Source organism: Protopterus annectens, chromosome 2.part1 (genome assembly GCF_019279795.1).
Source record: "Protopterus annectens isolate FY-2018-M chromosome 2.part1, PAN1.0, whole genome shotgun sequence".
Classification (NCBI taxonomy): domain Eukaryota; kingdom Metazoa; phylum Chordata; order Ceratodontiformes; family Protopteridae; genus Protopterus; species Protopterus annectens.
Genome location: NC_056729.1, coordinates 83,832,777 through 83,860,241, shown reverse-complemented (window position 1 = coordinate 83,860,241; position 27,465 = coordinate 83,832,777). Strand labels below are relative to the sequence as shown.

At 35.1% G+C, this 27,465-nt stretch overlaps 1 protein-coding gene across 1 annotated transcript in view; it reads right to left on the bottom strand.

Annotated features, from left to right (window-relative positions):
* Window positions 1–27,465, bottom strand: part of LRBA (LPS responsive beige-like anchor protein) — a 4,045,850-nt gene that overhangs the window by 2,886,860 nt on the left and 1,131,525 nt on the right. Inside the window, exon 22 of the mRNA XM_044063433.1 lies at window positions 1,442–2,605. Within this exon, the coding sequence (XP_043919368.1) occupies window positions 1,442–2,605 (1,164 nt within the window). The remainder of the gene's footprint in view (window positions 1–1,441; window positions 2,606–27,465) is intronic.

The following is a 27,465-nucleotide window of genomic DNA, read 5'->3' as shown; positions in this document are numbered from 1 at the left end:
AATGGAGCAAAAACCAATCTAGGGATTCACTACTGCAATATAAAGAACATCAAAAACAGACCAATCTAGAAAGTTGCAGATTTGTTACAACCTATGGTAGAAATACTAAACATCTTCTTAATATTACAGATAAACACTGGAACATACTGAAGTCTCATTCCCTCTTAGAGGACTATTTGGGGGAGCAATGCTCATTTTCATACAGAAAAGGGAAAACACTTGGATCTCATTTCTCACATTATAAGAAACTTAACTCCAGGGATGATACTTTATCCCAAAGAACATTAACAGGTGAGAAACTAGTTGGAATATACCCTTGTGGTCATTGTAGCTTTTGTGGCTACATATTTAAAACTAAAACTTTTACTAGCAAAAACACTGGTCATTTATATGATATTGTTTTTTTTTTTTTGGTAACTGTAGTTCGGATTGGATTATTTATCTTGCAACATGCACATGTCAAGCCTTTTATGTTGGACAGACATCCAGACAGTTCAGAATTAGAATATCTGAACACCTAGGGGATATCAGAAATTGTAGGATCACAAATGCCTTGTACAGACACACTATGAATCATCCCACTGCCAAGTTCTCATTTACTATAATTGATAACATTATAGGCAACCCTGCTTTTAAAACTGGATGGCATGATATTCTGAACAACAAAGAGAAAAGATGGATAGTGAAATTAGGCAGTTTGTTTTCTCCTGGACTTAATGACAAATTATCATAATTCATACATTGTTCATTTTTGACTTTAATATTGATGTTAGAATATGTTTATTCTCTACGCACATGCATTTTGAATTGTATACTAACATTTATTTTTACTTTTATGTTTATTTTGTAACATTTTCTTTTTGAGACAGGAAATGATGTAATTCTACCTCCTGTTATAAAGTTATTTAAAGCAGGACCTTCTCATTTTATGTGTAACAATCTGCTGATGAAAGCCATCTGCTGAAACCGGTCTAGAATTTCAGCTTAAATAAAGCTATTATTACTCAATTCATTCTTGGTGCTGGCATTTTTTTTTATTTTGGTCTTCAACAACAAGCAATGTTTGAGCAGGGGAGCCAGGCAGCACTGCCTCCTTTTCCCTTTGTCATTTTCTTTATATTTACAGACATTTAAATTGTGTCGGTCTAAAACTGATTTATGCATTCAGAAACAAATAAGCAGAACTTCAATGACAGCCCACATTATGAAATATACTGTGCAAGCTTTTAAGTACCACAAAATGAAATGAAAAATATGATCAATATTGCCTGAAAAATAGCAAATCCTATTGCCCAATTACAAAACAACCATACATTAATAATTCTTAGAGGAGACTCTAAATTTCTAGTAACTCAGACAATACAAAAGTTGTTCTAATCCTTAAAATGTTAAAGAAATTTAAAATCAGATTTATAAAAAAAAACATGAAAATAAATATTACCTCAAATGAAGAGGCCTGATTTAGCGTGGGTTCTTGATTCGTGTTAGCTCTTAGTTCCAGTCTTTCTGTATCAGAGACAACACTGGAAACATCAAGTTTAGCTATTCTTGTTTCTGAGGTTGCTGGACCTTCACTGGTGTTCTTGGCTGCAGATGTAATATCACTACTCTTCATTTCATTGGTGTTGCTTTCTGCTGACACCTCATGCTTAGTAGGCTCTGAAACACTTGGACTGGTCTCATCTTTGGGTTCAGAACCAGCTTCTGTTGATTCAGAGGTAGAATGTGTTGCTGGTGTATCAGAGCTTTTATCATTATCTAACTCAGAAATCGAAGAGTCCCCAAGTACTTCAGGTGGAACAATATCTGGCTCTGAAGAGGACTTTTCAATGTTTGTCACACTGCTGCTTTGCACATTTTCATCCACTGAAGGAACACTATCTTGTTCCGAACAGGATTTTTCTGTATTTCTCACACTACTTATTTCTGCCTCCCCAACTACTGAAGGCACAATTTCTGGTAGAGTAGAGGAATTTTCAGCATTCACTACTCTGCTATTCTGTTCCTCCCCACCCACGTTGTCCAATGATTCTTCAGCTGAATAAACAACCCCTTCCTTTGGGACATCATCATTTACATCTGTCCGTGCATCATCCAAGTTTATAGAAGCCTCTAGACTAACCTGCTCAAAGGGTGTTGATGGTGTGTCACCACTTCCTATAGATGCAGTTGGAGTTTCATCTGTAGTCTCATCTGTACAAATTTCAGTAGTTTCAACTCTAAGCGCTTCTGAAACTTCATCACTCCTGATCTGATCAACAACTCCTGAAGCTAGCTTTTCTTCTGAGCCAGATACTTCTTCGTTCTCCTCCTCTATCTCACTTGCTAATGAGACAGGTTTTTGGTTATCCTCACACACAAGTACTGGACTTGCATCTTGAGATGCACCTTCAGAGCTTAGACCATTTATAGCAGTCGCAGTAGACTCTTTGTCCTCCTCTGTTTTCAAGCCCTCTGCTCTTACCACCTCTCTGACAGCACTTTGCAACCCAGAAACTGTTCTTATTGGGCTTGAAGGCCCATGTCCCATCATTTCTTCTTCTCCCTGTCTTTGGTATTCTCGAAACATTCTTGAAAGACTTTCTTTATGCTGTTCAAAGGTGACCTGAAAAAAATAAATCCAATAAACAAAAATTACTAATTTTCACATGTAGAATTTTAATAAAATTTCAATGCTTTCAAACTGCTTGATGTAGATATCCAATGCTCTAATGCATGTATAGCCAAGCAACAAGACTCTCGCACAATGTGCTTGGCACTCTGCTGAGGATAAGCAGCTGATGTGGCTTGAGCAATTACATTAGTATGCGTGTGTCATTCAGAAATTCCCCACTGATCCTTGTAAGGCTCATGAACAGCTAAAACAAGTATGACATCTATTAACTTCAGAAATAGTCAAGGACATACGAACTCTGTGTGTTCATGTTGCTCCTACAAGCACTTGGGCTTATGGGGTTGGTGAATACAGGAAGTTTATCAGCAAATACATTTCTACTACCACTTGTAGAATTATGCCATTACTTCCAAAATCTGTGGAGGAAAAATATAAAGAAAAACCTATGTGAGAGAGAGAGAGGCAGCATGGTGGCTCAGTGGTCAGATGTATGCCTCATAGCACCAGTGTCCAGTTTCAGTCCTGAAATCTGGCCACCGTTGCTATGTAGCTTGCATGCTCTCCCATATCTATCAGTTTTCTCAAGATACTTTGTTCCCCTTCTACCACCACCACCTCCCAAAAACATACTACTGATTTTACTACAATTACATCCACAATTGTATATGCACCATTGCCTTTGATTGCCCATGGGACCTGGTAAATGGCAAAACATGATCTGTACGCAAACATACTTACCTGAATTACAATTAAAAATAGAATATTTTGAATCATCATCACTGTACAGACTGTGGTAATTTTCAATACAACTGAAAGACAGTTTTCAGTGAGAAGGTACCATCTTAACTGTAATCTTGGTGAAGGCTCTCCTGGGCAAACAGCATGAATAAGTATGTGGCCAAAATGGAAAGCAAGACAGTAATACACAGATGTCGATCAAGGTGGGTGCAGATGACATGAGGGGAAGGGAATAAGGTAGTTGAAGGAACTCTCTGCAGAAAATGAATATTTAATGATGGGCAAAAGTCTGCCTTAAAAAAACATCTTTCTTGAAAGTGGTGACATGCTATGAAGTAAATGAGATATCGCAAACACATCAGTAACGCATGCAATATGCCTGGCAGAAGCATCAGAATATTAAGGAATTAGTAAACTGTCCTAAAGCGGAGTAGCTCCATATAATCTAATGTTGTGTCTTTTCGGCTTTTCCCGGTTAGGGGTCGCCACAGCGGAACTCCAGTCCGCTAATGATTGGCAGTAGATTTTTACATGTCGAGTTGCCAGCCCTGACACACAACCTTCAACGAAGGTACACCCATTCATGCATGTCTCCACACAGAAGACGCTCTAACTGATAATCGAACAGGACAACGTCTTACTGTGAGGCGACAACGCTACCACACCACCACCACCGCAGCAGCTCCATATAATCTAATAACTCTGTAATAATAGCAAGCATACTAAGCGACTTTAAATATTAGTAATAACCAGATATAACAGAATTATTTTAGCTAGAATATACTTCACCTGTTAGTAATACTGTGGTTAAAAACCTGTGACAGGTAGCATATGAATTGGTTGGATTTTCATTTCAGCCACATAATTTACGCAGCTGCAAAAGAATGAATAGGTAGACAGATGTGCTAACAATGAAGAATAAATATGAACCTTCGATATTTGCTCTGCAAAGTGAGGAGAAATCCTGTAGTTTAGATCAGGCTTTTAAGGGATGGAAATATACTGTACCATAAGTTTTAGAAATAAGCAGGTGCATCCTATTACACTTGTGCTGGGTAGCACAACAGTTTCTGAAAAGACTTGTTGAAGAAAGTACAGCTTTGCTAAATGCTGAAAAACAGGATGGGTTTCAAAGATTAACTAGTTCAATCAACAGTTACTGAGGACGAATTTGGCAACTGAAGGTGGGACAGGAAATTAAAGGAATACTGAGGACCCACACAAACCATAAAAATCAGAATACAACAAACAAATAAATAGCAAACAATTACACGGGCATCTGGACAACCACATACGCAGTTATTATTTCCTCTTTCATCTTTTAGGATATGCATGCCAAACCCTTACCTATCTATTACACTGTGCAGGGACCACAGTGTGGCAATTGTGGCAAGACATTTTCACCCTGTTAATGTCATGTGATTGGTACTCTGTCTTCAAACTGCTGATTAGGTTCACACAGTTCATTTTGTGAGAAGCAACCCCATCAGCATTCCTCCATATGCAGTAAATGAGGTCCCTGTCTGATACCAGAAAATGAATGCTAAAACAACTAAGCCAGATCAGGCTTGAGATAAACAAGTCGAATGCCACAAAAATGAACGCTACTTAATAATCACTCAAGAAAGAGAAATTAAAAAGAAAAATTTTAAATAAATTAATGTTGATTTCCAAAGAAACTACCAGCTGGATTATAGAGAAGGATGAAGCCTTGAGTACAACCCAGGCAACTGCCTCAGCACTGGAGAAGCCAACTGTGAAGGAAGAAAAAAGGAAGAAAAATAAAACTGCAGAACTTAGTCACCTCTTTTTTTTTGGGGGGGGGGTCTCTGTCACAACACAACCAGTTGAGGCTGGATCTGCTTTTGGGGGGAGAGTGACGCTGAGAACTGCAACACATCACTCAAAGGCAAGAAGCTCCTTTCTTACATACCCGTGTTGCACACATGAACACGAACAATTAAAGTCTAAGCTGAAAAGTTCCTGATGCCTGACTGGATGATGGCCTCAAGCAGCAAGTGCTCTCACCTGCAGAAGGAACAAATGAACACTGCCTCTTCTACTGTGTGAGAATTAATTGGTGAAATGGCAGCTATGGTGAGCTCATTCTCAGTAAATATGGGGAGAAAGTGTGGAAAAAAATTAGAATTTGTAATAAGTCAATTTCCATTAACTCCCCAGCTGACGAACTCTGCAAAGTTGCCATTTTGGATATCAGATGGAAGATATAGTGAAGCATCTCCCAGAAAAGATTAACTACATCTGCAGAGATGAAGAAATTTGCACCGAATCTCTGGAACTGCAGAAATATAATTCATACCTGAAATATAGCTCTGCTGCATCCACCTGGAATACTTTTGCTGCATGGAGGAAATTTGGCAGAAAACTGGAAGCAATGGATCCAGAAATGTATTTCATTCCTCAAAGTACAGGATTAACCAAAAAAAGCTGAAAAAGCCCACTACCCAAAATTCCTGCATTCTGAGGAAGCCACAAAGGTATTGAACTCAATTTCCTTAATGAAGGAAAAGACATAACAGCAGTATTGAAATTCAGTAACTGAAAAAAAACAGAATCAGCCCTTTTATTGGGCATGTGTTCACTATGAACAAAAAGTCATAGAGAGTCCAAAAAAATCCATCTATTAATGAACAGAGCCACAGACTGAATTTGGTGAGCTGCATAACTATCTAATAAATGAAAATAATATGTGGTGTAAGAAATGAGGAAACATGGGTCTAATATTTCACAGACAAAAACAGATTGTCAAAACTGTGGATTCTGTGGAAGTAAAACTACTAGGTTACAAATAAAATAAACTATAAAAACAAAACTGCATAAAACATGCAAGTCAAATACATGAAAATGATAAATGACATCAGGATGTGTTTCACATGTAAAGGATATAAACAGAGCCATTACACAACACAGTTGTAGCAAAAAGAATTCTAGAATCAAGCCAGTGAAATTCATGTCTGCAGTAAATTTGGCTATTTACATTACACTGTCCATTTCAATCATTCTTGTACTGCCTGCACTAGAAAAAAAGACATTTTGCAAAGATGTGTAAAGAACAAAAGCAAGTATTTTCAAAACAATTAGCAAGCTGCTGTAAAAATTAAATGAAACATTTAAGTGCATTGGAAGCAAAGCCTTGCTACTGTAAAATCAGAAAATGAAATGCGTGTGTAAAACTGGTATGCAAATCACACTGTAGGAAGGAAATTCTAAGAACCTGAGAACAGATGATGAAATTTAAATTTAGATACTTGTGAAGAGTACATTAACCTTTCAAAAATATGCTTTAGGCTTTGCATCTGTTTGACACTCGAAAGCTGTGTGTGCCTTGTCACAAAAATACAAAAATCAGTTGACATATTTTAGTAGCTGTATTTATGGAAGTAAATTCTCCTATTATTTTGGCTGTGATGGCCTGAAAGAAAAGCAAAGGATGTGTGTGTAAACCATCACTAAAACATTAACAAAAGCATCTTAGACAGTGTACGTAGGCATAGTTGTAGCAGCAATGTTTTGCTTGACGATGCTGATTTGTGTTAAGGTTTAGGAAGTAATGTTCGAATCCCATATACAGAAAAAATCCTGCTACGTTGATAAAGATTCACACAACCTGAAAAATAGTCTTACAGCATTCAGAAGTCAGGCTGAACAGTTTCTATATTATATTTCTTAGAAACTTATTTATTTTACATTTGTTGACTGGGATAGTCCGACTGGATACATGCCCATTTTCAGCGGAGGCCCGGGGAGAAAACCTCCACCAGACACACTGTTTACACAAGACACATTTTATACAATATTTAAATCAGAGATGAGCACTATAAAGGTATGGGACAGCAAGGTAGAAGACAGAATTATAAAATCCGACATTAGCACAATTAGAATGCATAATACAATTGTGGTATAGCTCCTGAGTCATTGAGATGATGCTATTCAGGATTAGAGCAAGGAACACAGCCAGTGTGATTTAAAATATTTTTTGACAAACTTCATCAGATTGATCTGATGACGTTTCTAAGAAATTTAATATAGAAACAAAGGCGCATTTTATGCATTTTAAGCATAGGGTGTGTATTTATTATAAAGCCATTTGGTTTAATAAATCATTGTGGTTTTACATTACAAGCTCTTTCTTGCCAACTAGATTCTGAGTATTCGTTGAGTTTGTGTTTTGGTTTGCAATTAGTTTGTGTTCATAGTGCTGCTGGAGGATGGCCTGACTGTGTGCACCTAGAAAGAAGCTGGTGCACTGTTTAACAACTCCAGATTGTTAGTGACTGGAGCCACCAACCTTCACACACACACTGACACATTATAATGGCTTGTACCCAAGATCTTACCATCATAACCAAATATACAACCTGACCCATTTTCTTTCCTATCCCATGGCTGTTTAGCCACTGGTGGGTCTGAGTATTTTGGTCTCTAACTCCTCCCAACGGAGGCTTGACGCACATGTTCTGAAGGGGGGGGGGTGGATCAACAGTGCTGACCCAACATGCATGTGCTTCATGCACATGCCAAGTCTGGCTGCACAGCAGCCCACTGCCTAGCAGGACAATGGAACTTCATGGCCCCAGGTGCTGCTTCCTTTTTTGGATGAAAGTACTGAAGCAGGACTGAGCCACCACTCACCCCTCAGTTTCTGCTTCCTTTTTTGGGTGAAAGTACTGCAGCAGAACTGAGCCACCACTCACACCTCAGTTTCACTCTGTCAGAGGGCACTTGGAGTACCCTGCAGACTAATTAGTTTTGAGTCATTTGGGCTGTATTATGGACTTTACCCCTGCAATAATCTACAATACTGTCTTAAATAAACAGTAGAAAAATCATGCATGTGTGTGCATCTCTCTCTCTCTCCAGATAGAGAGCGAGTGAGAGAGAGAGAGAGAGAGATGCACAAACATATATATTTATATTTAGATATAAAACAAGAAAAATAAAACAATACAGCTAGGGATCTAAAGACGAAAATCAAAGGACTGCACATGCTGGACTAATAAGAAGAGTCTCTGGCCAAACTGTATGCAAAATAAATTTGAAACTGTCCCATAGTTTGCAGAATGCTCTTGTCCATGCCTAATACTTTTGATTGACAATTCTTGTTGTATGTCCACTTACAGTCCAGCTTTACAGTACTAGTGTGAATATGTAAGAAAAAAGTTGGAATATTTACTTTCTCTGAACGTTTTGTGCGAAACCAAGCTGAAACTTTTCCTGATTTTGCAGAATGTCCCTGACTTTGCCTCATTTTTTGGCCTGTGCTTCACAAAACCTGTAGTTGTCTTGCAAATTATTGAGAGCTACCTTAATAAATGGTGTTGGAGCTGGTTGTGGATTGAAGCTACTTACCCTTCTTGTTGTTTGCTCTGCTTACATTCCAGCTTTACAGAAATAGAGCACATTTGTACTGTTTGTCTGAAATCAAGTTGAAATTGTCTAGGCATGCTCTACCAACAAAATCGATACCTTACACCCTCAACTAAAATCACACTCTGTTCTACATTCCTTATCCCCTCTCTTCTATATGGAGCACCACTCCTAACTAGCCTTCAATCTTCCCTCACAACACAACTTTCCTCAAGCTACAACAAAATAGCCAAATTCGAACACAGTCACAAAGCATCTACCCATCACTGCTCTTCTCTCCACAAACTAAACTGGCTTGAACTAACCAATCAACTCATCTATACTCAACTTTCTCTAGCTCATAACCTCATTTTCAAACCCTCCCTTTGTCCATCCCTTTCCTCTGCCTTTAAAATGCATCTTCCCAACAGAGCTCTCAGAACTAATAACCAAAACCTAATTGAGTTATACAAACCTACTCGTCCCCCAGGTAAAAACCTCCTATCCTATGGTCTAGCACATCTCTGGAACTCTCTACCTCCAGCCATTCGTACCACTTCCAACTACTACTCATTCAAAAAATCTCTTCACTCTTATGTACTAACCCAATGGGAATGCTCCTGCACCCATCCATCATACCTACTAACCCAATGGGAATGCTCTTGCTCCCATCCATCTTAATACTACACTGCCTTACCTCCTCTCCCTCTTTTCCAACAACATGCTTGCTTCTGCCTCACAAGTAGGGACTTCACAGTATTTTTTCAGAAATGTTTTCCAGTTTCTAGTCTATATCATCTGTAACTGTCTTCTGAATGGTATCCTCTAACTGCATAATCTTGTACATAATGCAAAGTATACTTCTGTATTGTTTCACCACCAGTTTGATGCTCAAACTGCATAACTTGTAAATATTGTCTCATGCTCACACTGCATAATTTAACATCGTTTGATGCTCTTGCTCAAACTGCATAATTTTGTAAACATCGTAACACATATTGTAACCTTTCTTTCTGGAGCTTTTCTCCCCAAGACTCCATTGAAAACAGGTTCATATTGGCCCAATGGACTATCCTGGTAAACCAACTACAAATAAATAAATAAATAAAAATTTGCCTCATTTTGATCTGTTTCTCTTAAAAATATGTAGCTTTCTGGCAATTCACCATGGACTGCAGTCAGTAAATAATGACAAATATTTGAGTTTCATACTTCTAATCCTTCAGAAAATGCATACTAATGTGTGTTGTTGTAGCAAGTTTTACTATGGACGTCCAGTATATAAAATCTCTGCTTTAGGGCCTTTGTGTCTGATTTTTATGCCAACAGGTTGAGAGTTTTTTTTTTTTTTTTAATAATGTTTAGATGGGGTGGACATAAAGTTGATATTATTGCTGGATGATGATGGAGGTGGGGACTCCTAGTGTATGAAAGCAACTTACTTTCTTGTCATTTACTCAGTTAATCGGTCTTCACAGGATTAATATTCATTTGCATGAATTAAGTTGAAATAACTGTTGGCTGGCGACTGTATGTGAAACGTCGTCGAAATCACATAGCTCTCAACTGCCCCATAGTTTGCTAAATGCCCCCAAGTCCTGCCTCATATTTTTGGTTTGTTACATATAAAATCTGTGGTTTCTGGCCAATCATTGGAGACTGTAATCAGTAAATAATGGCAAACATTTTAGTTTCAGATTTCATGTTCTTCATAAAATGCATGCTAATGACAAACTTTTATTCTATCAACTTACGTATTTAATGGCATTATTTAAAATCTGTCTCTATTTTCACGCCTTTGTCCTTCATTGTTTTTTGGGTTTGTCTTGATTCTTGTTGTAAGAGATTCAAAGTATTTTTTATCACAATCAGATTAAGTGTACACAGCAAAATGGTTATAACTGCTGGACTAGTGTGGGGGTACCTGTGGATGAAAATTATTTCCCTTTTTGTTGTTTGATCAGTTTAAACAGCCTGGCATTGCAGTCCTGGTGTGCATTATGTAAAGTTGGAATACTTTGGCTACTTTGTGTTTGCTTGAATCAAACTTGAAATGCACTCTTGTGTCCTTAATTATTATATTATCACAAACAGATATCTAAGATATGGTATACACAGTAAACTACATGGCTATGATTGTTCAGTACAGGGGAGCACACTGCCTGCAGATAAGAATGGCTTACCTTGTTGTCATTATCAAGTTAAACAGCAATTAGAATGGATTTGCAGGATTAGTGTACATTTGTGCAAAGCAGGTTGGATTACTTCAATGTGCCCATTTGTTTTCCTCAAATGGACATCTGAGGTGCAAACAGTCATGTGGCTATAACTGATGGGTATGGATATTATATGGTAATATTATAGGGTATGGATATTGGTGGTTTACGACAACAGCAGTTCCACTGATCTCAGATCAGGAAGATGATTTCAAACTAATGTGCATTTATGCAGGGTCCTCAAAACATGTGTAAAGGGGTGGGAGGGCTTATGCCCTGAAATCCACCCAGGGTCAAAGATACTATTAAAACAGTCACTGACAGCACCTTAATAGCATATACAACTTGAGTAACAAAACTATTTCAAACATTCACAATTATAAGTTGTTCTTCTTTCGGCTTTTCCCGGTTAGGGGTCACCACAGCGGAACTCCGGTCCGCTAATGATTAGCAGCAGATTTTTATGGTGCCGAGGTGCCAGCCCGACGCCCAACTTTCAACGAAGGCACGCCCATTCACGCATGTCTTTCGTACGCCACTCAACCACGGGGAGGACATGCAGACTCCACACAGAAGGCGCTCCAGCCGAGAATCGAATGGGAGAACCTCTTGCTGTGAGCAACAACGCTACTGCTGCACCACCGCGGCTTCCAAACATTCACAATTATAAGTACTGCAGTTATATCTCTTTAAAATTGCAAATGTGCTTCTTGTATAATATAGGAAATATTTCTGCTCCAAAACTACTGCTAAAGTAAATTAATAAAAGTGCACATATTTTTCTCATAGCATTTAAGAATTAAGTTATCCAATTTAGCCTTAGAATTACTCCAATTAACCAGAAAAAAAGACAACCCTACTCAAAAATTAATTCACGGACAGTTTCAGGTAAAATAAAAAGAAGCTCTAATCGATAAAAACAGATTTAAAATATAAACAACATGGTTATGTATTGAGTGACTTCCACGCATCTGAATCTAGCACTACTGGGTTAAAAAATAACAGGCATCAATTTCAAGAAATAAATGTAAAGACAGAGAAGAGTCAATAAAACCCTAAAATTAATACATCACTTCATGTTTTCTGTCAGATTTTTCAGACGTGAGGTGTTGAGAAGATAGAGGCTGGTGGCCATATTTTTGTATCCTTTGAAAGTATTTTTTAGCAACTGGGTCATTTCTGCAAAAAGAGGAACTGGTGAAAGCTAAAGTCTACTGATGTGATTCAGTTACAATTCCTTTTCATGCAAATATTTTAAGAGGTTCATTGCTGAACTGCCAAAAAAAAAATAATTATCTAGAGAAAAATCATTCAGAAGCTGGTCCTTCATATATCCTGACAAAAGTAAAGAAGCTACAAAGACGCATCTTTTATTAAACTATATTACCACATTGCCGCAACTAATCTGCAGACATCTGCAAACTTATATGAACATTTCAAGATGTGCCAAAATTTCAGCAAACCTAACTAGTGATTAAACCTCATTTTCATATTTGGAATCTGGCCTTCTGTTCAAATTAGCCACAGTATGTGCTAAAACTGTAGTCAAGTTAAAAACTCACATGAACTAAACAGATAGCAGTCTTGACTGCTAATGCTTGTAACTTTATCTGTCCAATAATCTCCTCTCTCTTTGTAAAAACAGAGTCCCTACAGGTACAAGTGGCTTATCAGAAAGGATAGAAGTGGCAGAAGTAACTAGTCTTAATGGGTCAAAGCCTAGATCAAAGCATAGGTGACGCAGTTATCTATATAAAATATCTTTTTAGCTATTTGCAGGTAGCACAACATCATGACAAAAGTTCAGCCTCCAGAATTCTTGGAAAGTTTCAATAAAGATCGGGATCTTCTCTACAGATTCCGGACCTTTCAATATTTGTAAACACTTTCTTTTAGTAAAAACAAAATGAAAACTCCAGCAAAGTTAGAACTTCCACTGAGTGACCTCCCAAACCTCTTGTATCAGAGGCACATGGGACATATGCAAAACACTTTCTTTTAGGAAATCCACCATCTGTAATCAGCCATTTGTAATATTCCACCATTGTATTAATCTTTTCTAAAAGTTAATATCCCAGTGAGAGTCAGAGTGCTTTTTGTCTTCATGGCATGAAAGAATGCAGTACAGACACGCATCTTAGGAAAGAACCACAGTTTCCTTTTCACTACAAGGACTCCTCCTTAATTTCTTGTTCTCATAGCTTTTCAGACCTTCAACAGTACCAACTTGGGCCCCAGTTGTATATGAACTCAAACCTATGTCAGCCACTGAAAGGAACTGCTGCTGATCCGGAGACTTTTTCTACTGAAACAACATTTGCCATTAGCTTCTCCAAGTGAAAGTGCTGAAACAGGGTAACTATTTTTTTTTCTTTTTATGAAAAGGAGATTTGGGGCCCTAACTACAGGACAACCATCTCTTCTATTAAGAAACCTCTGGCAGAGATGATTCACTGACTTCCAAAACTGTCCTTGGAGTGTCCATTATTGGTACTGATGAAGGTGCCTACTAAAATTTGTACTTTTAAGGAATCAGCATCGGCACACTCCTCAGGCACTGAAGAGAATAACTTCATATCCTTGTGTTTGTAGGCAATTGAGATAGCATGCCAGCCTCAAAACTACTTGTCAAATGAATGAAGGTCTGGAATATGTAGGGGGGAAAGAGACTTCCTGTTTTTAATCAATTCAGCTCAGTTTTCAATCATGTCCAATATTTTACACTACAGTTGGCTCTACCATATATTTAGATTTTTTCTCTAATTACACAAGCTGCTTTTCAGTTAAGAAATAACTTATGTTTTCTTTTTTTTTTGTACAATAGCCAAGGACAAGGTAAAATAAACTCTGATAATTAAAATCTTTAGAGGCTACTTCTCCTCCACAAACATTTTTACTTTGCCATCACTAATGGACTTGCATACTCTCAAACTAAACAAGGACTACTTTCATAATGAAACATGGGATATTTAGGAAAAGAAAAACTGAATACAAAATACTGACAATATGCATTAAAATTATTACCCTATGACAAAACTGGTCCTGGAAGTTGTGAAACACTCATAATTGTGAATGGGAGACTAGGTATAATATGCAAGGCAGCCTCACGCTCAATGTCAGTACTTGACTAAACTACTGTGAAAACAATGCTGGTTCTCTGCGAGGAAGGGGACATTACTTTTACAACTTATAGTTAGAAAAGATATGAATAGATGGGCAAAACCAAATGTTAGTTTATTGTTATAGTGAACCACCCTGAAGAAATAATTGTAATGTGCAAGCTAAACTCAATGTTTTAACAGGAAAATTAAAAAAACTGGTCTTAGCTGAATGAATGGATGTACAAATAATTAGAATCACTGCCTTTAATACAAGCTGAAACAATTAACGGCTTACAGCCAATGTTCTTCAGCAAACCATATACTGTAGAGGGTTATGGCAGAGAAACATTTGCCGTTCTGAAGTGTTTTTAAAAACATCAATTCCCTGAACTTGATCAACTGCTCTACTTCCCTTAAAGAGGTCACCAGCACCCACACACACACATGCATGCATACTTATTGGAAGCAATGTAATGGGTCAACAAAGCTAGGACACAAAATAAAAAGATAACTTTCCACTCGAGGAAATTGAATAAACACTTAAATTGAGAATTTCAATCTACTTGAAACAAGACTCCATCACAATGAATAAATGAATACAAAGCACAGCTGAATGTTGTTTTAGCACAATATATAGTAATTCCTATTCGTTAAAGTTAACAGTTGACTATGCATCAGCAAACAGGAACGTATGTAATCTTCTTAATTACGCTGTTGAACACTATAATCCATAATGCAAACTACGACATTGGAACAACGTTATCCAATAGCCCAAGACTTGTTTGCTAAACTTTCTTTTAACAGTACCCTTTGTGCTAAAAGTTTTAACTTTACCAGGTTACTGACTGGCAGTCAAGTTAACATACTGCAATATTTCTTTATACTCTAATAATGTGCCCAAACCACCAAGTGACTGAAGCCCAACATCAATTTCTTTTTTTTAAAACAAATTTATTGTTTTAACATATAAGAGAAATATCATAACAATTTTATACAAATAATTAAAAATAGGTATTATTATAATATTCAACAAAACAACTAAAGTATTTACAAAGACATCCACTACAATCAGATCAATTAATTAAACTAAAATACTGTGCTATTGAAATTAGAATTTTTTTAACAAATTTTGTAAATTATCCCATACAATAAAATGTGATGTTTTTCTAGTTGTTCTCATTCTAATTGTGCTTATTTCCATATGACACATTATATTCATAACATTTTAAATTCATTGAACGAAGGAGGTGTATCTGAAATCCAATTTCTAGTTATTATTTTCCTAGCCACTGCTAGGATAGACCATAACAAGGGAAGCTTAATCTTTTTAACACATTGAGGTACAGGTGTGTTGAATAATATAAGAGACTTAGAAATAATGAAATTATCTGTAAAAAGAGCCTGCAAAAATTCATTAATTGACTTCCAGTATTCTTTCAACTTCATACAGTCATAAAACATATGAGCCCAGTCAGCATTAATTTCTACATTACATCTCTTACATAGATTATCTTTATTATTAATTTTATTCATCAAAGGTGTATAAAAAGATCTATGTAAAAATTTCCATGTATAAAGTCTCCAGACAATGGAAGATGTAGTTCTATAAGCAGATTCCAATATATATTGTTTATCTTGTTGAGTTGGTGGGTCCCCATTAATAGAGGTGAAATAATTCCAGTATGAATCTACATTGTAAAAAGTTTCTTGTCTGATAATTTTATGTATATATGAAAGTTTACCTTTATCAGAAACTTTATGCTGTAAATTTATTATCAAGTAATCAATCAGTTTTGGAATAGATTCTTTAACTGTTATAGACATTAGATCTATTCTATCAATGAGATGTTGTCTAAAGATCTGAACCTCTAACCAGCAAGTTTCTCTTAGATCAAATTCTTGTTTTAAGAAATCTAGATTTTTAACTTTATTATCAGATATCAGCTGATACCAGTACTTTAGATTATTATCTATAGCTAAATGAGCTCCTTCAGAAATAGATGACATAAGCATACCCTGAGTATAAATTATAGGGAATACAATAAAATTCCATTCCCTATACTTAGGGTGCATGAATATAAAGTTACGATAACTAATAATAATATTTAATGGGTAACAGACCATATGTTTAGGTGTAATAGGTGAAGTACAAAATTCCTTTAGCAACCACAACATGGAGTTATTTATAATCATATTTTTGTGTGTTGAGATTTTCATGAAGTGCATACTAATTAGCTCCCAATAATCTTTCCATTTTGCGACATATGACCGATCTATTAATAAAGTAATAACTTTTATAATAGAAGAGATAATATATAAATTAAAGTCTGGAAAAGAAATACCCCCTTGAGACCAGCTATTAGTATGTTTCTTTAATGCAATCCTAGGTCTATTAGGTGCCCATAAGAAATTTAACATTAGTGTATTCAGTTTCTTGATAGTTATTTTTGTAGGTGAAAGTATTATTGATTGTATTAAGTATAAAATCTTGGGGAATATTATCATTTTAATAATTGTAAGTCTCTCCTCCATAGTAAAAAACATATTATTCCAGGTATTAAAAAGATTTTGTATATTAAGAAAACAGGTATTATAGTTATTATATATAATAGATTTAATATCTTTAGATAGTATTATACCTAAATAAGTTATCTGACCTGAGTTGGGTACATATTTAGTAAAATCACTAATGAGAGTATTTTTTCGTGTATATATAGGTAGTATTTTAGTTTTTTCTTCATTGAATATTAAACCAGAAATACTTTTAAAATTCATCATTTTATCAAATAAAGACTGCATAGAAGAATTAGATCCTGCTGATGTAATTAGAACATCATCTGCAAAAAGTTGAATTTTTGATGTTGTATTTTCTTCTATTTCAAAACCCTCTATATGTCAGTACTGTTTCTAATCAAATTAGCCCAAGGCTCCATTACTAAAGTGAATAATAGTGGAGAAAGTGGACATCCTTGCTTTGTACCTTTAAGAATGGGTATTTTTTGTGAAACATATGTTCCTACCTTAATATAAGCCAGCGTTCCTTTGTATAAATGCTCAATTAAATTTACAAATGCATCAGAGAAATTTGTGCACTTCAGTAAGGTAAAAACAGATAGTCCCAACTTACTGAATCAAATGCTGAACCTATATCAAGACTAATAAGTGTTAAATCTTTCTTTTTCCTATTTGCAAAATCAATTAATGTTAAAGTTCTTCTTATATTATCAAAAGTATTTCTATTTACAATGAAGCCCGTCTGATCTATGTCTATAATGCCGGGGATAATTGTCTTCAATCTATCAGCAAAAATACTCATAAACATTTTATAATCAACATTAAGTAATGAGATGGGTCGATATGAAGAACATCTAGTTGGATCTTTATTAGGTTTTAAAATTGGTGAAATAAATGTATATTGCCAAGATGGGGGGGGTTATTAACTCAGTTTGGGCCAGAATAAAACACTTATGTATTAATGAATATGTAGTTTTAGAAAGGATTTTATATATCTCTGGTATAATACCATCATTACCCGGTGCTTTGTTTGATTTAAGCTTATTTATTTGTGTAATAACGTCTGTATATGAAATACTCTTGTCCAATAGTTTAATCTGTTGTTTATTAAGCTTTTTATTCATGTTTGTGGTTATAAACTCCTTTATTTTATCTTTAGGTTCCATGTTAATGTTGTTATGGTTAATCTTGTGAAAGTGATTTCTAAATTCATCCAGTATTTCTGGTATACTAGAAACATTCTTCTTTTTCCTTAGAGAAAAGATTTCTTTGATATGGTTTTGTTTATTCAATCTTTTTGTTTTATTTTTAAGTCTATGTAAGTATTTGGGGCTTATTGAATAAGACAAAAACTTGTATTTCTCTAAAGTTATTTTAACTTTATGAGTTAAAATTTCTTTGTATTTCTCATTTAGTTTGTTTATTTCTTCAATAACTTTCTTGTCCATAATATTTTCTTTATTATTATGTTTATAAGAGTCTAGTTTACTATGAATATCTAACAATTCCTTATCCCAAGATTTCCTTTTGTTATTATACCATCTGATACTTTGTCCATATAGATATGATTTTAAGGCATCCCAAACATGGACAATGGAGACTTCAGGAGTATTATTTATGTCTAGAAAATGTTGTACTTCTGAAAGTATATATTCTTTATAGTCTTTTAGCTGAGTTAAGTATGCTGGTATCCTTTTGATCTGAACATTATGAGTATTTTTATCATGAATTCAAAACAATTGAGTTATGATCAGATATAGGACATGAAATGATTTTGGAATTAATTAAATCTGTTACCATCTGGTTAGAAATAAAGACCCTATCTATTTTTGAATAAGTTTTGTATCTGTTAGAAAAAAAGGTGTATGGTAATGATTTTGACTCTATCTGATTATTAATATCATTCAAATGATAAGAATTAGCAAAATCATTTAAATGTTTTGCATTAGATGTAATTCTTCTTTTCTTTATAGTGGTGGTATCACTTTCATGTAGTATACAATTAAAATCACTAGCTAAAATAATATCCCTATAGAGAATGATATGATCTTATCAATATGATGTTTCACTGTATTAATACCAATTCCAGGTATCCAGTATACATTAATTAAAGTGTAAGTCTTCCCATTAATTTGTATTGTAACCATACAAAACATTCCTTTGTCATCCTGATAAGACTTAATGGTTTTAGGAATGGGCATACTTTTATTCCATAAAATAGCCACTCCTCTTTTTTCTGAGTGTGCTCTGAACTAACCAATACTGCATACTTATTAGTGGCTAGTTTATCAATATCTTTTTTCAAGAGATGGGTTTCTTGCAGGAAGACTAGATTGGCCTTGTGTAGATTAATGTATCTTATTAGGCTTGCCCTTTTACACGGATTATTCAATCCATTAATGTTTAAAGAAATTCCTTTTAAAGATGTCATTTGGCATTTTTAAAACTCAAGAATCTTATGATCGAAATAACAAATAACAAGATAAATAATGTTACATCTCCTCTTTTAGGTGTACCTTTAAATATAGCTGTATTTATTAAATCTCTTATGGGATTTTGTATAGGATTCAATTTTGTTTGTAGTGACAATGAGTGTACAAAATATATTGTGGATGTCAAAACTATATACATATAACAATGAACAAGTGAAAATAATGTAAGGATTAAACATTGCATCCCGCCTGGAGTTGAAAACTCCAACTTAGAGCAGTATTTACTACTCAAGTTAACCCCTACCCTAAGCAGCAGTACCTCAGCTACCACCTTATCAATTTAATACTAGTTATATTTAACTGAGGTTAACAGTTTTCAATTCAATTATCTATCAAGACAAAACTACACATTTGGTAAAACAGCATCATATAAACTAAAATAAACTTTTTCTTTTTTTTTTTTTTTTTTTAAAACTGTTCATACTATTATATAGATCTATGTAATATATAACACTTGAATTCTAATAGCATTCAAATAATCTTAATGTTAGAAATCAAGAGGAGAGAAAATTATGTTCTAACATTCATTTAAATCAAAAACTTTGGCTAATATGATTCAGACATTACATGCATTAAGATGCATCTATTTTCTGTCATGTGAATTCTATCAACAGCTTCCAAAAAAATCTTGAATTGATTGTATATGAGCATTTACTTAAACTCATTATTGTCAATAGAGTAAAATATTGCATTCATAAAATTATTATAAATCATATTGCATAGTTATGCAGATTCTCAGAAACACCTGCGTTATTACCTAAAAAAAAAAAAAAAAAAAAAAAAAAGCCATCACACACAAACACAGACACACACACATACATATACACACACACATATACACACACACACACACATACATATACACATACACATATACACATATATACACACATATATATATATATATCTGATCTCACTGAGTTGTGTGTTAGTAGAGCACTATCCTACTTGCTGTCCCTAGAATAAATCTGTCTGCTTTATACAAAATAATGCACAGCAAACACATATTAGTAACCAGATTTTACAATCATGCTAACCTACTGCTTTAAAATATATCACATGACATTTCTTCCAGAATAGAGTTATAAGATTATTTATGCTTGCCAATCAGATGAATTAAATGAGTTATAGTAAAGTATATGTTTGGGACACAAGTTTTTAACACAGATTATTATGCTACTGTTAAGTAGATTTTCAAAAACATTTAAATAAATGTTTCATTTTCTATGCCTTCTAAAATAAGATATTTACTTGCTACAAGAAACTACATCATCCAAACTCATCATAACTGACATATTTTATGAATAGAGTATTTTCCTGAATCTGTGGTGTGTCAGTGTGATAACCTTGTCAATGTTTATACTAACTGCTTTCAGTTTCTCTGTGAAAATTCTGTGAGTGAAGCTTCTGAGGAAACTCATGGACACTATGCATGAGACAGCCCACATCCCAGATTGTCTCCCTTAACATTTTGGCGGGAAACTTATTAAAACTTGTGGCAAACATTCATTTTGTCAATAGAGTAAAATATTGTATTCATAGAAATTATTATAAATCATATTAGATAGTTATGCAGATTCTCAGGAAAAAAAGCCATCACACTCACACACACACACACACACACACACACACACACACACACACACACACACATATATATATATCTGATCTCACTGAGTTGTGTGTTAGTAGAGCACTATCCTACTTGCTGTCCCTACAATAAATCTGTCTGCTTTATACAAAATAATGCACAGCAAACACATATTGGTAACCAGATTTTACAATCATGCTAACCTACTGCTTTAAAATATATCACATGACATTTCTTCCAGAATAGAGTTATAAGATTATTTATGTTTGTCAATCAGATGAATTAAATGAGTTATAGTAAAGTATATGTTTGGAACACAAATTTTTAACACAGATTATTATGCTGCTGTTAAGTAGATTTTCAAAAACATTTAAATAAATGTTACATTTTTTATGCCTTCTAAAATAAGACATTAACTTACTACAAGAAACTACATCATTTAAACTCATTATAACTGACATATTTTATGAACAGAGTATTTTTCCTGAATCTGTGGTGTGTCAGTGTGATAACCTTATCAATGTTTATACTAACTGCTTTCAGTTTCTCTGTGAGAATTCTGTGATTTGAAGATTCTGAGATAACTCAAGGACATTGTGCATAAGACAGCCCATATCCCAGATTGTCTCTCTTAACATTTTGGCGGGAAACTTATTAAAAACTAGTGACAAACATTCATTTAGCAGTGTAAATGCATCTAAACATGACAGAACCTCCACAATGTATTCCACAGATCATCACAGCCTCTATGCAAGTGAAATTAAACTCAAAATTACCAACAAGCAATAAAACTCAGCATTCTTCTCCCAACTCAATTTTCATACAAATCCTATTATTCACTGTGCCCACACAGTCTAAAGCATTTCTATATATTAATAAAGAAAAGAAAAAGAGAGTAGAAAATAAAAGGGAGTGAGGCAGAAATAAAAAAATGTAAGAGAAAGCTGTAAGAAGTATATACAATGGAATGTTTCTTACTGTTTATATTAATAGAGTTAAAAATAAAACATTATTTACTCTTATTTAGTTCTGATTATTATTAGTTAAAGCATGACAGATTATTTACAAACAAGCATAAGCAGTATAATCAAGAAAGTATAACTAGAAATAGCATTTGAAGAACTTATAAACTTTTACAAGAAATAAATATGCTATTATTCTATTAATGATATTTTCATTACTGTTCTCTCCCTGCCCTCCCCCACCCTTTACCCACTACATAATCTAAATAGAATGTCATTGTTTAAACAAAGAAAATAATAAAGAAGAAGGAAAAAAAGGTAAAGATAAAAAATGTATCAAATTACTAACCTTACTTTTTTCAGAAAGAAAAATAAATCGAGTCACAGCCTGCCATTAAATCCTCAGGCATTTTGACTGGTTATGAAACAAAACATTTCTTTGCACATAGAGAATAACTTTGATTAAATCTTTTCCAAAATATTTGTGGCTTTCTGGAAATGCAGGAACTATATTCAAAAGATTAATAATGAACTAAAATGATGAGAGAAAAAAAACATATAACAAATCATTTGTTTTTAGTCTCTTCTTCTTCTCTGAAGTCTTCCAGGAAGCTTCAGTTGCCAATCTCTTTAATGAAGAACTAGCCCATTCCATTTCTTCTATTTTATCCAAAATCCTTTTTTCTTTGACAAACAGTAAAGCAGAGTCTAAATCATCGAAGACCTTAGGACCATCAGGAAGGAAGATTTTAAGCTTGGCAGGAAACAGAAGGTATGTTTTAAACTGTGGTTATTTAAGCTCCCTTATTAGTGGCAGAAAAACTTTTCTTTTAGCAATTACCATGGAAGAATAGTCATTGTCAAAACGCACAGTTGTCTCATTAAACTTAACAAGAGCTTTAGCCCAAGCAGATTTAAGAACCATCTCTTTATCAAAGATGATAGAAATCTAACTATAACTGATCTAGGATAGTTTTGTTAGAGTTAGTATTAGCTATAGATCTATGTGCTCTTTCGATACCAAAAGAGAATGCTTCTGGTAAATCTAAAGTTTTAGGGAGCCATGTTGTTAAAAAGAAGTAATATTGTTACCTTCAATATTTTCTGGCAGTCCAAAAATCCTAATGTTATTGCGCCTAGATCTATTTTCCAGGTCATCCAGCTTTGTTTGTAAATGTGTATTTTGTTTCAGCAGAAACTCAATGTTGATTTCCTGTTCTTGTATTTTATTTTCCATGTCATTCACAGCTTCTTCTATGCCTGTCATCTGGATCTTCTGTTGTTGCAGGTCCATATGTAACAAGTCTATTTGTTTTGTAGTTTTTTCTATGAAAGTGTCTATTTTAGTATCCATTTTATCCATCTTAGCAGTAAGTTGCTGGACTATAATTATCAGAGACTGAAGTTCTTTCTTGATGCTGGAGTCTTGAGAATTTGTCTTACTGGAACTCATTTCAGACTGATAAACTGACAGTAGGGTTGCCACCTTTTCAAATGGCCAAAGTGGGACATTTTCGGTACAAACATCAGATTTTACAGGCCGATACATACCCACGGTCAGTACAAAGGATATAACTTATCTTTTTTGCCTAAATAAAAGCTTATTCTTGTAGCATTTTAGTTGCTTATTCTGTTTCTTATAACATTTAGGTATTTTAGATACAGAATAACTGTTTTATGCAACTATTAGATAAAATATAGGAAATACTTTTGTCCTAAAATCTCAGGACATTTGCCATTTTTTAAATTTTTTGTCAGGACAGAAGTGCCCAAAGAGGGACTGTCCCTCGCAAAGTGGGACAGGTGGTAACTCTAACTGACAGGAAAATTTCCAAAGTAATTTCTGACAGGAATATTATTACGATTTCCTTTCTTTTTTAGATATAGTTCAAGAACTATATAAAACAAACATATTTAGAAAGAAAATTACTTCAAGAATTAATTTTTTAAGTAATTAATTCCTGTCAATGTAATGAAATTGGTGGAGCTGAAGAAATCTGCTGCTATCCTGTGTTCATCCTTGGCCACACCCCCCCCAACATCAATTTCTGACAACAGTCATCTTTGAAAACTTATTTTTATATAAAGCATTATTATTGGTCCAACAGGACAGAGGTGTTTGCAGATGCACCATGACAGTGTCTGCGTGATTTGATCTATAAAAGAGCCATTACTACTAATGCAACTACTCAAAGACAAACACAGCACCTTTTCTGTTACAGTCATAATGATCACCAACACCTACAATCCTACGTGTGTGAAACATTGACATATGGCCTAACCGCTACATATTTATAATGCTTGCAAATGCCACACAAAGTTATTACCGGATTTGTTAATGACAGTATCATTATCAATCACATTACTTCCTTCAAATGAATACTTTAAATCTGAGGGCATTTTGTTCACAAGTCTTTTATGACTACAATAATCTGTGCCAATTCAGTTTTACTTAACAGAAGCCCCTTTAGAAATAACTTTACTACTAGGAGTCTCTAAACTGAATGGCAAATGTGTCAAGCAACTGTAATAAATGTAGGAAACTGATGAATCTATCAAACCACCTGTGACATCAGGTTATATCCCACCGGACTGCCACTAATTATTATGACATCCCTTACTATCCTAGGTCAGTAACAAAGAATCTTCAATCCTCACTAGTGACTCAAATCTAAGACTGTTACTTAAACAGGAGTAATATTTCACAATTTTCCCCTACAAGCACAACAGGAACACACTCTATAGCCTGGGACTGGACTGTATACTTCTGTCCTCCGCTAATGAAACTCCTTATTACTTCAGAGCAATGTGCCCCAGTTTAAGATCTCTGATATACTTGCACTTAAATTAAATCTCACACATCTAAACACTTCTGAGAAAGCCTGACAGATTTCCAGCTGTGCCCCTTCCCCAAAATAATACGGTAATGCTGCCACCAATCAAAGTGTCTTCATGCCCTTCTAAAGGGGTGTCCAATTATGAAAATTAATTAAGACAAACACTAGCAAATGACCTACGCAGCCAGACTTTCAGAGTAGCCTGGGAAGTTATCAAGGCAAGTATAAGCGCACTCAAATCCCTAAGAAAAAAACACTGATTGCCCAGCCACAATCTAAGTTAATAAAAAATTTAATACTGAGCAAAATTATTAAAAATATAAAGGAGTAATTCCCAATAAACAAACAGAACTCAATCACCAGGAAATTGAAATCAATACTGTACGGTAGAGATCCAACATTCAGAAAAATTCTAACTGATCTAGCTGATAAATTATAATTTCCTAACTAACTAAAGAACACTGTCCCTTATCTAAACTAAATTACTACAACAGATCAAAGGCAGGCTTACAGTTCTTGATGAGTACTTTTTGGGTATCCACTGCACAGTTTAACGGACGTCTGTGACTGACTTCTGCAGGCTCTTTTACAGACTAGCCTGTCAACTGTTCCACAGTTCTAATTTTCATTTCATATTTTAAAATACATAGCGCTGTCGCCTCACAGTAAGACGCTGTCTGGTTCGACTCTCAGCTAGAGTGTCTTTTGTGTGGAGACATGCGTGAATGGGCGTACCTTCGTTGAAGGTTGTGCATTAGGGCTGGCAACTCAGCACATAAAAATCAATTGCCAATCATTAGCGGAAAGAGTTCCGCTGTGGCGACCCCTAACCGGGAAAAGCAAAAAGACACACGCACACACACACGCACACACACACACACACACACACACACACACACACACACACACACACACACACACACACACACGCACACACACACGCACACACACACGCACACACACACGCACACACACACGCACACACACACGCACACACACACGCACACACACACGCACACACACACACACGCACACACACACACGCACACATTTTTAAATTCATATTCAACCAACAGCTGTTTCCTAAAAGTTCCTTCCTTCCTATCTTTCAGCTTCTGGCAGCAACATGCAGCAACTGTCAACATTCTGATGATGACATCATCTGCTTATCAGCTGAATCTGAGATAGTTTGCCTTTAGAATCTCTCTTCACAAATATGAACAGTTAGAAATGTAAAAGGACACTGTTCAAGTCTTTAAAACATTCTGCTCAAACAAATCATAAATCAAGACGTAAGAACTTATTTACAACATTACAGCTAGTTATGCTGGCATAATAATATACAAATTAATCTGAAATTATATATAAAATGTCAGCCAGACATGCTAGCACAGATCACAGTATCTAATTTCTTTACAATCCCATCCTCCCATGACTCAAGCACGGTTTTCAAATGACCCTTGAAAAACGACGCTTGAGAAAAATGGGTCTGTATGGGAATATCAACCCACTCCTCTCCTGTGCAATCCATTTGCAATGGCATTATCAACCCCACTGCAGATTTTTCCTGTCAGAAAAAATGTGGATGATCACAGCTCCAATCCCGTAATTTGATGCATCTACTTGCACAACAAATTCTTTACTAAAATCTGGGCTGGCTAACACAGGGAGTCCTCCCAAAATCTCCTTAAGTGTTCCTGTATTCCACAATGTTTTGTACTACCGATTCACAAACTGCTTGTCAAGCTTGACTTTAGCATAAAAAAGACTTAATGACTTCTAACAACAAAGTGTACAGTAAAACTACTTTTAAAAATTCTTACTTGCATTACAATAGCCAACATCCTTATTAAGTTAAAAAGAAAGTGAGCCAAGGACAGTTTATTCAAGTTTCTAGATTGGCAGCAAAGTAAATGCGCCTTGGGCCCTGGGTGATTTTCAAACTCTGCCCCCCCCCCCCTAAACTCTCTCCCTCGCTCTCTCTCTCTCTCGCTCTATATATATATATATATATATATATATATATATATATATATAAGAACATGCATAAAAGTTCATGTCCTTTTGAATTTGCCTTCCTAATTTAAGACTATTCAAACTGATGCTAATATAATCCATCAAATGTCCATAACCATCAATTACAGTCACTTTAATGTGCACATCTTACATGTCCATCTGTGATACAAATATGGTCAAAGTAAAGTATTCTATCTTGCTTTACACAAATGCACACACATCCTGCAAGGCCAGACTAATGACTATTTAACTTGATCAGGACCGTCACTCTCGTTCACAGATACTTTCCAGACTCTGCAATAATAGCCTCATTGATGAAAGTGTACATCTCAGAGCTCTAGGATACAAATAAATAAATTATGGACACAATGCATTCCAAGTTTGCTTCATATAAACACACAGTACTACAACTTTTTTCAAAAAAAATGCACACTAGTCCTGCAAGGCAGAACCTTTTAAAATGAGCTAACAAGGTGGCACTTTACTGTCATTCACAGACAGCAACCACTCGAGTTACAGCCACTCTCTTGTGTACAGATTGTGTGGATGTGATTAAAAAATAGCAAATAATCAACTTCTTAGGGTAAGAATCAGAGATAAAGCCAAAATATAATGAGGGAGAAAAGCCCACAATCAGACAGACATCTCTTATATACTTAAGACGTTGTTAGAATAACAATTTTGCATAAGCATGTACTTCTACGGTACATGAAGTCTGAAACTCAAATCTCCATCTTTAGTAACTGCAATGCTCACCGACTTACCAGACACCACAATCTGCATAACAGATGAAAAATATAATGCGAAATCAAGGACAGTTGAGAGTTATGTAATTTCAACTTTGTTTCACATGAACAGTAGGCAACAAGTATTCCAACTTTTTTCACACAAATGCACATTAATATTGCAAAGGCAGGTGATTACCTCAGCAAATAAGTTACTTTTCATACAAAAACAGCCACTACCCCCATCCCAGTGGTTAAAGCCACTTTGTCATGAACATCTTATCCGAATGCG